This window comes from Somniosus microcephalus, chromosome 9, assembly GCF_052327205.1.
Source record: "Somniosus microcephalus isolate GS21.2 chromosome 9, FLI_Smic_1.0, whole genome shotgun sequence".
Lineage (NCBI taxonomy): Eukaryota > Metazoa > Chordata > Chondrichthyes > Squaliformes > Somniosidae > Somniosus > Somniosus microcephalus.
In genome coordinates, this window is record NC_140995.1 from 115,510,068 (window position 1) to 115,524,075 (window position 14,008).

Below are 14,008 nucleotides of genomic sequence, written 5' to 3' on the forward strand. Positions count from 1 at the left end.
CATTAAAATCATCAGACATTAATCATAATACATAATCAACTTTGGATGATGGGTCCAATGTCTATAAATATATATTTGGTGAAATATATATTTTTATATGAATGAAAAAGACAAGTAGTGGAATACGTGTATGGAGGAGTTCTGGAGTCATTTCCAGATCTTAATCAAGCCAATTTTGATCTACTTGCACGCTTCCAAATTCAATCTGGTGCTATAATTTAAGGTTCATAGAACGTGCATTTGGGGTCCATTTTAGGCCGGTCTCAGCTCATCTTAGCTCAAGCATAACAGCATTATGGTCACGAAAATTAAAACCAAGATTGGTCCAACAAAGTAGTGTGTTATACAGTCTTGCATTCACTTCTCTCCAACTCCTCCTCTTTTCACTCTCCAGTACCTGGTCTTCCATATGCCCCATTCTCAAACAACTCTCTTTCCTCCACACAGTTTTCTGCTTTTGGATTGTGCTTATACACATCAGCAGCACATGGAGCAGTCAGCGTGCATTAAAATCAAATTTCCCGCTCTGTAGGGAACTGCCTCATCAATCACCACAGTTCCCCATAGAATACGAACTTTGATTTTAATGTATACTGACTGTTCCATCATGCACTGCTGCCATTGCATACAGAGAGCAGTCCAGCTGCTGAAAGACTGGTACTGACAACTCCAAAGCAGACAGGCAAGCAGGAATAGGTCATAAGCAGGTGGGTGCGCTGCCCAAGGGTGAGTTATAGAACCATCCACCCAAATTATAAGGGTATAAGAAGTCTGCCACTCCTCTCCCCACTCCCATTTGAACTCTCATAGTGACCTAACTTTTTTTATACATGAGGATATATGGTAGCCTGATCACAAGTGGGCGATCATACAAAGTTACTATCCTCAACTTGTCATACATATCCTCAGTGCCACTTGTGGTAGGACAGCAAAATAGCCTAATATGGGGCAAGAACTTACATGTTAAACCTGTCTTTATACATGCAGTGTTAATCCTATTTATAGCTTGATGGCATAGAGATTGGCTGGTAACTGAAAGCATTCATTCACAGCTGACTAGCTTCAGCTTCGGTCCTGCATGTCAAACAGTGCATCAGCGGGATGGGTACGTTTTCACTCTGCAAGATACTGTATTTTTAGAATGACCAGAAATAAGAACAGCTCTAAATGATGTCTGACTTAAAATTATTAACCAAAAAAGGGCAGTAGGATTACTATAAATGACTACACCTACAGGTGTCATTAAACACCACTGGCACCAGTACTTCTGATACTGTGTTAATATGCTTCTTGTACAATACTCTTCATTTATCTCGACTTGCTGTCATCAGCACCAGCGACAGACCTATAACCATCAGGTTTTGTCACGGCCTTCATCACATTTCAGGTTCTTTTGACTATTTCTCCATAAAAAAAATTTGGACAAAAAGTTACTTTAAATGTTGTGTTGTAAAGCCTAGCATTTTTGTGAAAATAAAGGAACGGGGCTGGGGGTCTGATAAGGCAGGTAATTAAGATGCTAATGAACTAGCTTAGATGTTGTTTCCTCATGGACTGCAAATAATTAGCAATTTTTGTCTCAGTAATCGAAAAACGCCCCACACCCACTGTGTGAGAAAGTTTTTTGATTTCTTTCTGGGTGAGAACAGCCAGAAATAAAGCGAGAGACTGGCACTAACACCAGACAGCCTGGCTTTTGGAAACAGCTTGCTGCGGAGGCAGTCAGGCTGAAAAAGGCAGGCTCAGGAAAAGACAGGAGATGGCAAGGGGAGGACATTCTTCTGTGAGCTGTAGGATTGAATGAGTCAGAGTAATACAGCACAGAAAGAGACCTTTTGGCCCATCGTGTCTGCGCCAGCCATCAAGCCCTGTCTATTCTAATCCCATTTTCCAGCACTTGGTCCATAGCCTTGTATGCCATGGTGTTTCAAGTGCTCATCTAAATGCTTCTTGACTGTTGAGGGTTCCTGCCTCTACCACCTTTTCAGGCAGTGAGTTCCAGATTCCAACCACTCTCTGGGTGAAAAAGTTTTCCTCAAATCCCCTCTAAACCCCCTGCCCCTTACCTCTAAACCCCCTGCCCCTTACCTTGAAACAATGCCCCCTGGTTATTGACCCCTCTACTAAGGGGAAAAGTTCCTTTCTATCTACGCCCCTCATAATTCTGTACACCTCAGTCAGGTCCCCATTCAGCCTTCTCTGTTCTAAGGAAAACAACCCCAGCCTGTCCAGTCTCTCTTCATAGCTGAAACGCTCCAGCCCAGGTAACATCCTGGAACATCCTGGTGAATCTCCTCTGCACCCTCTCTAATGCAATCACATCCTTCCTATAGTGTGGCGACCAGAACTGCACACAGTATTCCAGCTGTGGCCTAACTAGCGTTTTGTACAGCTCTATCATAACCTCCCTGCTCTTATATTCTATGCCTCGGCTAATGAAGGCAAGTATCCCATATGCCTTCTTAACCATCTTATCTCCCTGTCCTGCTGCCTTCAGGATTCATGCACACCAAGGTCCCTCTGATCCTCTGTCCTTCCTAGGATCCTACCATTCATTGTGTATTCCCTTGCCTTGTTAGTCCTCACAAAATGCATCACCTCACACTTTTCAGGGTTAAATTCCATTTGCAACTGTTCTGTCCATCTGACCAACCTGTCTATATCGTCCTGTAGCCTGAGGCTTCCCTCTTCGCTATTTACCACTCCACCAATTTTCGTGTCATCTGCAAACTTACTGATCATACCTCCTACATTCATATCTAAATCATTAATGTACACTACAAACAGCAAGGGACCCAGCACCGATCCCTGCGGTACACCACTGGACACAGGCTTCCAGTCATAAAAACAACCTTCGACCATCACCCTCTGACTCCTGCCACTAAGCCAATTTTGGATCCAATGTGCCAAATTGCCCTGGATCCCATGGGCTCTTTCCTTCGTGACCAGTCTCCCATGCGGGACTTTGTCAAAGGCCTTACTGAAGTCCATATAGACTACATCAACTGCACTACCCTCATCCACACACCTAGTCACCCCCTCGAAAAATTCAATTAAATTGGTTAGACAGGGGGCTGAATTTTGTCAAAGGGGATGTGATGGAGGCGGGACTCCCACTTTTTGGGTTGTAGTCCCACTTCCATCGATTTGTGGCCAACCTACGCGATTTTCCCTTGATTGACCTTGTTGAGCCTGCCCAGTGGGCTCAGCAGGCAAATTAAGGGACACCAGGTTACAGGTGACGTCACAGATTGACATTTCATCTGTCAAGAGCTTTTGACAGATAAAATATCAGCATTTGACAGCTCTGTGAAGCTGTCAAACACTGACAATCTGACTTCTAACTTGAGTCCTTCTCCACAGACTCAGTTAGAAATCTCTCCAGAACAGAAAGCAGAATGCTGCAACTTTTGACAGCTCGCGGCCATTCTGTTTTCTGTGCCAGTGAGATGAGGGACTCCCGAGACCTGAAGGAAAGAAGCCTGCATTAGTAAGTAAAGATAAGTAAAACTTATTTAAACACTTTACACACACCAAACACACTTAACTCTGCACTCATGCACCCATCACTCACCTAAACACCGGACATCTCAAACCCTCCAAGCCCTTCAGCCAGACGGTCCGCCTCGCTAACTTGGCGTGGTTTGGAGCCGTCGGGAAGCCCACACTTCAGGGCTAAAAATAGGGATTAGGCCAAAAACTGCCTGTTAACTACCTGTTAACAGGCAGTTAATTGGCACTAATTCCCTTCCCACCTCAGGGAGGCGGCTCCCAGCACAGGTCAGGTACCCGCCTCCTGGGAAACGGGCATGGAGGCGGGTTGGGGGCGGGAAGGGTTCGTGCCCCCCGATTCTGCAATTTTAACACCCCACACACCTCCATGGCCCTGGGAAATTCGAGCCCATGATCTCCCCCTGACAAAGCCATGCTGACTATCCTTGATTAATCCTTGCCTCTCCAAGTGGAGACTAATTCTGTCCCTCAGAATTTTTTCCAATAATTGAGAGAGCAACTGAGGGCACTGAACCCCAGAAGGTTTCTATTGACAGATAACAGACTTACATGGCTCAGTGTTCAGCGCCATTCACAACTCCTCAGATAATGAAGCAGTCCATGCCCGCATGGAACAAGGCCTGGACGACACTCAGGCTTGGGCTGATAAGTGGCAGGTAACATTCGCGCCACAGAAGTACCAGGCAATGACTATCTCCAACAAGCGAGAGTCTAAACACTGCCACTTGACATTCAACAGCATTACCATCACCGAATCCCCCACCATCAACATCCTTGGGGTCACCATTGACCAGAAACTTAACTGGAGCAGCCACATTAATACTGTGGCAACAAGAGCAGGTCAGAGGCTAGGTATTCTGCGGAGAGTGTGTCACCTACTGACTCCCCAAAGCCTTTCTACCATCTACAAGGCACAAGTAAGGAGTGTGATGGAATACTCTCCACATCCCATAAACGAATTTTTAAAAATGTTCTTTTCCAACACAACCTAAGTTTGGAAGAACAAAAATCTGTATTTGTACAGGTGAGTGCTTTTTCAGGTCAGACATAATTTGAACCAGGTTCACAGTACATTCCTCCAACAATGCACCTCAGCACCAAGATGCTCATAGGAACGCTTCTATTGCACTAGTGTGACATTTTCATTTCATATACTAGTCATCATTCTGAATAAATGTGACTCTATTTCCACAATATTGGCAGTTTTATACTGTGAAACTGGTCTGATACTCTCCAAATTCATTTTATTTAACCCTATTACGACTAGAAGATACGTCATCTCATTAAATGACTATTCAAACCTAGACTTCTGAGGTGAAAGGACAATGTTCACCACTGTAACACCTAGCTCACTGATCACAAGCTGTTTATCGATTACTTTCCTATTCTATCCTCTCCTAGCTGAATTTAGACTAGGAATTTACATTCATATGGTAGGTACACTTTAATATTAAATATACTGATACAAGTTTTGTGTCTGCCTTAGATATTCTACAGCAGTGCCAGTCAAATCCGTAAGCAGTCTGAGCGTCACCATACTGCACAATATCTAATTATACTGTAATGTAACTCTGGAGTGTAACAATAGGACCCTCTAATAATCTGATTTGTCTTTTGCATGTGCCCTCATGCACTTCTCCAACCTTTGCAAAGGTGGAATGAGAAACTTTAGTGCAACAGGACCAGATATGAATGGTTAAGCTGCTTTATTTTAGACAGCAAGCGAATATACAGAGTAACAGATATAATCAAATCTCACCTTGTTTCAATTAATTAACCCTAAAGACAAATAATAAAATAATACAATTATACCACACTATCTATTAGTGGGTTTGCTTAACCTTTCCCTGGTCAGCCTTCTGATCCTGTCCAGTACCGGCCTTGAGAAGAGCACGATTCCCCTCGCTAGGTCAGCCAGGCCTAGTTGGCTGACCCACTGCCTATCTGTTCCCAGGCTGTGAGAAGGCAGTCCCTATGACTTCTTCCCCGTACAATGATTTATGAGTAGACCTGTCAATAAAACCAGCTCTCTCTCCTCTCCTATTTGCTATTCCAGGAACAACTGATATGTAACCAATAGATTGCTGGAATTCTTTTGGCAGCATATAGAATATAAATTTTGATTCCTGCCTAGTTTTCATTATCTTGTACATCTATTAATATGGTATTAGAATATACAAAGCTAAAATATGGAACAAAAGCAAGCAATTCCACTCATTGAGTCTTTTCCCAAAAGATGAAGCACAATTTGGACAATGGTGGAATCACTCCAATTTAACAAATATCTGGAGGGAAGTGAACTCTTCAATTTCCGCAAAGATAAAACTCTGATTTAATTTTCCCTGGACCCTCAAACCTAATTCCAAGATATTTATTTAATATTATAATTTTCAATCCTAATTGAATTTCATAGTAGGAGGTACTCCACTCAACGGCCAGGCATTCAGGACACAGACCAGGAGATGTTCTGTTAAACATAAACCATAGACGCTACTATTCGATCTGTAGTCAGTATGTGGAGTAGAATTTGCTCCATTTGGCTCAGACATTTATACTGAATCTCTACCTTCTGGTAAATCCTAATTGGAGGCAATTAATCAAGGTTTGATGATACAGTTTTTCCAGTAATTCTGGAGTGACATCCCCGATTGCTGACAAACTAATTCTTGTCAAACAATGTGGAGCAATGAAATCAGAGGAAATAATACTAGAAAATGATCTAATAATTAAACCAGTGTGAACACTTTTGGCATCTGGCAGAGAGACGTGGGGGGAGAAAGTGAGTTGCGCCCCCTTTGAGGCACTAACTTCGCTGGAGAGCGCCCTGGAAAAAATTAGCACACCCGCGGCCGAAAATGAGTGGTAGCGCCCCAAGAGGGAAGCGGGACGCTACTGGAAACGCCCCACCTACCTCTTAGGGCGCTGCAAGGGAAGATCGCGGCGCTACGTGCCGCAGCACACAGGCCTTCCTCCCCTTCTTAAAGGGGAGGGGCCTTGCGCAACACAACCCAGGGCCCAGCTGGGCCACCGGGGATCGGAGTGCCAGCAAAAGAGCCCGGCACTCAAGAGAAGTGCCGGGCTCATGGAGCGCAGCCGGCACTCCGCGGAGGGGGGGGCGGGTCAAGAGGCCGGGGATGGGAGTGGAGGCAGGTGCTGGCAGGCGGCCAGCAACAAAAATGGCCGCCCGGCACCTCGCCTTTAAATAGCGCCGCCCCGGCTGCAGGTAGGCACCCCCTGACCCCATCGGACATAGCGTCCGGCGGTAAGTCAGGGGGCGCTACTGAAGATTGTGGCTGGGGCGCCGTGCACGGCGATGATGTCCTCGCCGGCGGCGCATCGCCGTGGGGCGCTAACGGTTAGCGTTGCCGCTAACCGCCCGCTGAATTTCGTGGGAGGTGTTGGTGGCGCCACGCCCAGGCGCTAATTGCTAGAGCGCTAACGGGAGGCGCAAAGCAACCAAATTTTCCCCCCATAGACCCTTATAGGGCGAGTTGGACTCCAGAATCAAGGAGACAGATTTACTAGAAAGACACAATGAATCAGATGTGAATAAAATATTGTGGTCGTTAGTAATGTAAAATTGATCAGTTTGCAACTCATGCGAATACCCTTGAGCTCTGCTGTACTCAGAAAGCTTTGTATAATAAAAGCACAGGACTATTAGTGCTCACTAAGAATAGACCTGTCACAGTACAGAATATGCTGCCACTGGAGTAATAACTTTTGTCCATTTTAAACTCCACCTCACAATCTTCATTAAATAACTAGGGCAATGTGTTTCAATACACTGTGCCACTAGTGGCAGAATGTGCAGCTAAGCCGAAGTGTCCCTAGGAGAATTCCTGCCAAGGATGTGCCATGGGGGCGCAGGGGGATTTTTCTAAATCTTTTCTTAATATCTCTTGTTTCTGAGATTTCTTGCCTGATGTAGAGAGAGAGAGGGAAATAACAGGGGAAAGTATCCCAGGCCACTGGTGAAAAATATACTAGTTACCTATTCAAGTGGCAATGGAGCACATTGCTTTCTTGTTCTCCTAGTCGGGGAATGGCATGATTGGGGGAAGCTAAAATTAAATCAGCTGTATCCCAACCTCATTTTAAAAAAACAGATCATTGAACCACAACGTCATCATAAAATACTCAATAAAAACTAGTGAATGATATAACAATTACACAGCTGAAGAGTCCAGATTACACTGTAAACAAAATATATTGCAGCTCAGACGGTTCGTATCTGTGCAATTAATTTACTAGAGGGCGGATTGTACGTGACACACACACATCTGACCATGGTAAAACTGCACCTCAAGATAAAACGAATCACGTATTTTTTTAAAAATCTGAATTTTCCATTTTTTTGTGACATTTAGTTGCTAAATTCAGCACGGATTAAACTTTTGACTTGACCTCTGGCGTCCATTTGCCGCTGGGGCGGAGTGGGGGAGTGTACCTGCGGGAACTGGTTCCCGGGCAGCCGGCAGCAGCCGCGGCTGCTCCTTCCTGCGGGATCGCTCGACCTTCACGGGGAAGACGATCGGCACATTGTTCATGTAGGTCTTCTTGCCTCCCGCGAAGTGGGCGTCGCAGACCTTGTGGTGGGCTTTGGGCTGCCACACGCTGAATTTCCTCTCGTCCAAACGCGACAGGTTGCTGATCCAAACGCCTCGCAGCGCCTCGTCTTTGGGGAAGACGTGAAAGGAGAGCTCCTTGTTCTTGAGCGTGTTGTTGAAACAGCCCGGGACACAGCAGTAGGTGCCCACCATGATGGCCGGGGCCGGGCCGGGCCAGGGGAACTCACATCCCGGCCCGCACCGCGCCAAGCGCCAACCCGGGCATGCGCACTGCACACACGGCATCATGGGAGTTGGCGTTTCTGTCCCTTTCTGACAGGCGGGAAGTTCAAAAAAAAAGGATTTGCATTTATAGAGCGCCTTTCCCGACCACCGGACGTCTCAAAATGCTTTACAGCCAATGAAGTGCTTTTTGAAGTTGTAATGTGGGAAATGCGGCAGCCAATTTGCGCACAGCAAGCTCCTGCAAACAGCACTGCGATAATGACCAAATGATCTGTTTTTGTTACCTTGATTGAGGGATAAATATTGGCCAGGGCAGCGGGGATAACTCCCCTGCTCTTCTTGGAAAATAGTGCCATGGGATCCTTTACGTCCACCCGAGAGAGCAGGTGCAGCACTCCCTCAGTACTGCACTGGAGTGTCAGCCTAGATTTTTGTGCTCAAGTCCCTGGTCCACCACCTTCTGACTCAGAAGCGAGAGTGCTACCCACTAAGCCACGGCTGACACTTCAATTCGACCTAATATATTTTTTAAATCATATATAATTTCAACTGGTAATTGAGATCATCATCTTTAAATGATCTGGTGAAATTCACTTCACTATTCAGTGATAAAAAGAAAAACTGCAAATGCTGGAAATCTGAAATTAAAAACAAAGGATGATAGAAATGACAACAAAACAGTCAAGAACTTGTAGGGATAGAAGTTAATATTTGGCTGAGATCCTTCATCAGATTTTAACTCTCAGATGTTGACTAACTGTTGTACTTTTCCACCATTTTCTGTTTTTATTTTTAATCTCCATGTTTGCTTGGATTACAAAACTATTCATTTACATTTTTTGATTCAAAAAATTGAAAATGTACTGCAAATTTTATGAATAGAATGTGCCTCCATGAGTGAAGTGAAAGCATAAATATATACTCTTGGCAAGGCTTGTCATTAACCATTTGTCACTCATCACACATAGATAAGCCTCAATTGTGAGTCTTTTATCATATTTACTTTGGTTGGTTATAACATATCTATTTTAAATTGTTGCTCCACTTAAGAAATCAAAATATAAAACATGTTTTAGATTGTTGTAATTAGCTTATATATTGCTAAGGACAAAAATAACAGTATACTCAACTAGTGGAAACAATAAAAGTTGAAAATAGAACTGGAAGCTGAGGATGAGCACAAAATAGAAAATATTCAACATGACGATTTCCTCCTAGTATTCACAAGGAAAGAAATGAGCAACATCCCTCCTCAAACAAAGATAATCAATGACTTCATCATATATGAGATGATATTGCTAGGGAAGCCAAATGGGATCAAAATAAACCCCCAGGTTTAGATGATATTTATCCCAGAGTAATGAGAGAGACTAGGGAAGAATTTTATAAGGCAGTGGCAATCATTATTTTGGACACTGAGGTGATACCAGTAAATAACAGGCTAATGTGGTGCCTATATTCAAACATTGGACAAAACAGACACAGGCAAATACAAATCCATTAGTCTTACTTTCATACCATGTAAAATAATGAAATTGATGATTAGATGTAAACTTGAGAATCATCTGTACAACAATAACCTAGTTAACAGCAGTGAGTATGGATTTAGACAGGACGGATGCTGTCTGACCAACCTCTTCTTTGAGTGGTGGTGGGAAGTCTTATGATGTGGTGTACCTCAACTTGGTATGGGAAATTTAACCCAGAATATTACATGGGGACACAGGTTCAAAGTAGTAAAAGGTCATTTTAGGACTTTTACAAGAACATTCTTGTTCAGACAAAGAGTGATCAACATTTGGGAAAACCCTGGAATCATTTAAGCAACAATTGTCTGCTATAATGGAGGTGCATTAGGATCCCTCTGGAGGGATGAATTAAGAAGGGCCAAATGACCTTTGTCACCTGCAATTGTCTTGTGATCTTATGATTAAAGACTTAAAATTCACGCTGAAAGAGGTATATTTACCACGGAAGAAGACATCTGTAAACAGTAGATATCTGAAAACTGTCAAACTATTGGACTACCCTTTAAACCAGAGGATAGTCCAACAGTTGTAACAGTTTATATAGTAATATATGGAACAGTGTCATCCAACAGTTAATTCAGTAATATAAGTTAGAAGAAGTATAAAAAGTTCAGTGTAGTAGAACAGTGTAAATACATCTATGGCATTAGCTAGAAGGTCGGCAAAGATGACTGCCAAAAGATCAGGAAGAAAGAAAACAATACGCAAGTTCTTGAAAATGTACCCCAAAGGCTTGAAGCAGTGCACCCCAGAGAAAGACAGAACTGTTTGAATAAACAAACTGTTGGCTGATCAAAGGCAATATTTTTTATATTAATATCATCCAAAGTAGACTTAATTGTAATACAGAAGTGCTGCCTGTTAGTTTGATATATAAACTGCAAATAACAAACTTTGGCAAGCATGTCTTGTAATCCTCGAAACTGTTATGCAATTTCAAGTTTACCCCAGCTAATGAGCAAAAAACAAAAAAATTGTAGATGCTGGAAATCCAAAGCAAAAATAGAAAATGCTGCAAACACTCAGGCAGCATCTGTGGAGAGAACAGCCAAGTTAATATTTCAGATGCAACTCCTTTGTCAAAATTGGATAATGTTATAGATGAAAAAGATTTAAATTTGTGTCAACCATGGCTCAGTCAGGAACACTCTCATCTCTGAATCAGAAGGTTGTGGGTTCACGTCTCGCTCCATGAGACTTGAGCACATAATCTAGCCACATACTTTAGTGGAGTACTGAGGGAGTGCTGCACTGTCGGAGGTGCCATCTTTTGTATGAGAACACAATATGTCCTGTGGTGCTCACCAGTCAGAAAAGGTTTGAAGGGAAGCCTGTGGACCCGGTGTGGTTTTGCTCCAAGGTCACCCGGGTGCTTACGAGGCCTTGGAAGAGGGGCAAACAGCTGGAGCATTCCCTCCCATCTGTCTTGTGTATCCTGGATCTGTGGATGCCGATTTTTGCTAGGAGCAGATCGACCAGGAGTTCCAACGATGAGCTTGTCTCCCCCTGCACACTATACAAACAAGAATAAAAAGTGTAGGGGCGGGGGTTCACAAGACGGAGGAATACACAAGTGTATGTAAAGTAGCTCAATAATTTATTCAAAGCCACAGTGCCATGCAACACTCTGAGTGTGCAGCAGCAAATTATACAGGAAATCCTACCATGCAGAATAGAATGCCATGGAGGGAATTTCCGAGAGAAGGCTCGAGTTGTGAGGCAAAGGTTCCAGAGGGAGGTTTTGGAGCCTCGTGTCAATGAGCAATTGATCTGAACATGGGGGTGAGATCGGACAGAACCGCTCCACAAACTTTAACCATCCTCGATACACCGCACTGAGTCAGGGCCTAAAGAAGACATTGCTTCCGAGATGGTTCTGGCCACAAGGTGAACGTAACACCAAGACATCCGGGCAGCTAATGCCTCTGGCGATAGCCATCCCGCAACATTAACATCCAGTAGGTCCCTAACTCTGATTACTTTTGCAACAAGGCTCTTCTCTCCGCCAGCTTTGTGTTACTAAACCTGAACACGCGCAGCTGAGGTTCTCGGAGGAGCGGCTCCACCAGGATTGCCGCCAGCTCAGTCGTGAAGGAGCCCCTTCAAACCTTTAGTATGTCCCAGTAGAAGACAGGCAGCTTCTGTAAAGATGCGGTCAATCCCTGTAATCTGTTGTAAAAGAGCTGCCTGTTGTAATTCAGGCCATGTAACTGGTAGAAGAAAAACATTGTCATCTCATACCACTTTGCAGGATTCTCAACTTATTGTCGGTATGTCTGCAGGGCTGGTCCACCAGTTGGTTTATGACCAATGCTCTTCCCAGAGGAGCAATCCATCAGTTTTCTGCAGAAGCCTTCACCTTTGCACGATCAGGCTGTCAAGAAGTCCATGAGAAGGAGTCAAACTGTCTGCAGCCATCTCAGGATTTGGGGGCTCTGACAGAAGGTCCACCTTGAATCCAAGAGGCTCATAATATTTGGCGGCAGCCATTTACATTTCAGACCCCAGGCCCTCAGGTGACAGATAAAAATATTGGAATAGGGCATAGAAATACTCACGTGGTCACAAGGACTGTGCATGGTGACAAATGATGAAAAAAAAGAAGTGACAAAAGAACTAAATGATGTGTTTGTAAATATTTGCAATAAATCACTGGAATATTTCATGTAAGCACTGCTTGGTGTTGGATTCTCTTGTATAACAATGGGGAACAGTTAAAATGCTGATGTTGAGGCTTAGGATTTGAATGTAATGGGTGGCAGTAAGGAGCAAACATTTTACATTGACCATAGACAGTTTGGATAGAGGAGGCCAATCATTGAAGTGCTGAGACTTCCAAATAATAGCGCTCCACTCATCTGTGAAGGTGTGCAAAATGAACCTGTCTCTCAGCTGTCTAGCAGCCAATGTCACTGCACCTGCTTTCTGTTCTTCATGGGCTGGGTCTACAGCATCAGCAATGTCATCATCAGACTCTCTGGCAGCCTCCAGGACATCTACCATCAGTCCATTCCTGATAGCAAAGTTATGAAGCACACAACAGGTTACCACAATTTGCTAGATGGCACTAGACATACTCTGCAAGGTATCCCCGGACCTATCCAGATACCAGAACCTTCCTTTGAGCATCCGAATGGCTTGCTCAATTCTTATCCTTGCCTTCATGTGTGTTTTGGGGTGGGGGGGGGGGGGGGGGAGTGCAGATGCTGGTCCGGCAATCCAAGAGGGTTGGCGACCCTACCTGCAGTGAGTTCCAAGATATGGCCAAAAGTCTCCATAAGGCATCTCAGTGAACAGAATCCCTTTAACGAAGTACTTCCATCTTGGTGAATAAGTCCTAGCAAACTGCGCCTTTTAAACAATGGTGCACATTGTCAAGGGCAGATAGGAAGACGCAAGTCCTGGGATTTAGGATGGGTGATGTCATCCTGTCTAACTTCATCATTTGCATGTGGCTGTCACTGTGAAGTTGGGTGCTTCCTCGGGCTGCCCTGAAACTGGACAGAATTTCTATGGGGCACTTGTCAAATGGAACCCCAGAATAAATTGGCCATACCAGAAATATCTGCTCCCCTCCCTCAGAGATGCCAATCTTGACTGACGCCGTCCCACAACCAAGGAATTTTATGGCTATTTAGTTCAAAGTACTCTATCCAGGCTTAAGTTAAGAAGGGAGTGTTTTTTTCACAGTTCAATTAGACTTTGTATGAATATTTCATACACTCACTATTAGGCTTTGCTGAAATCCTAGTGGTAATGCAGATCATTTGGACACGCACTTAACAATATTTATGGTGGCATATCTTCTCTGTGTAAAGTTAAAGGAAATGCTGTAATTCTTTCTTAAAAAGTTACATACGAACAATGATTGTCGAATAAAGACCATCTGGTCCATTGAGCCTGTCCCACACAATTACGATACCTTGTGTATCACAACGCATACACACTCCATCCCACCCAAAACCATGTGATCTCCTGGGAGAGGCAAAAAACTAGATTAAAAACCCAGGCCAAATTCGGGGAAGAAAATCTGGGAAATTCCTCTCTGATCCATCTAGACGATCGAAACTAGTCCAGGAGATCACTTTGGCCTTGAATTCCCTGCAGTACCTACCTTCTGTAAGAGGTGAGCTCCACACCAGCCAGAAACAAATCCAGCTCTCGCTTGAA

General features: G+C 44.0%; 1 protein-coding gene across 2 annotated transcripts in view; it reads right to left on the reverse strand.

Annotated features, from left to right (window-relative positions):
• LOC147112613 (protein downstream neighbor of Son-like) overlaps positions 1-8,393 on the reverse strand; it is a 53,605-nt gene extending 45,212 nt beyond the window's left edge. The window contains exon 1 of one of the 2 annotated variants that reach the window (XM_085997040.1): positions 7,964-8,393. In XM_085997040.1, the coding sequence (XP_085853166.1) occupies positions 7,964-8,372 (409 nt within the window). In that variant the 5' untranslated portion in view covers positions 8,373-8,393. Of the gene's footprint in view, positions 1-7,920 lie in introns of both variants that reach the window. The other variant, XM_085997041.1, reaches the window with a different exon arrangement.
• Between the last annotated feature and the right edge of the window lie 5,615 nt (positions 8,394-14,008).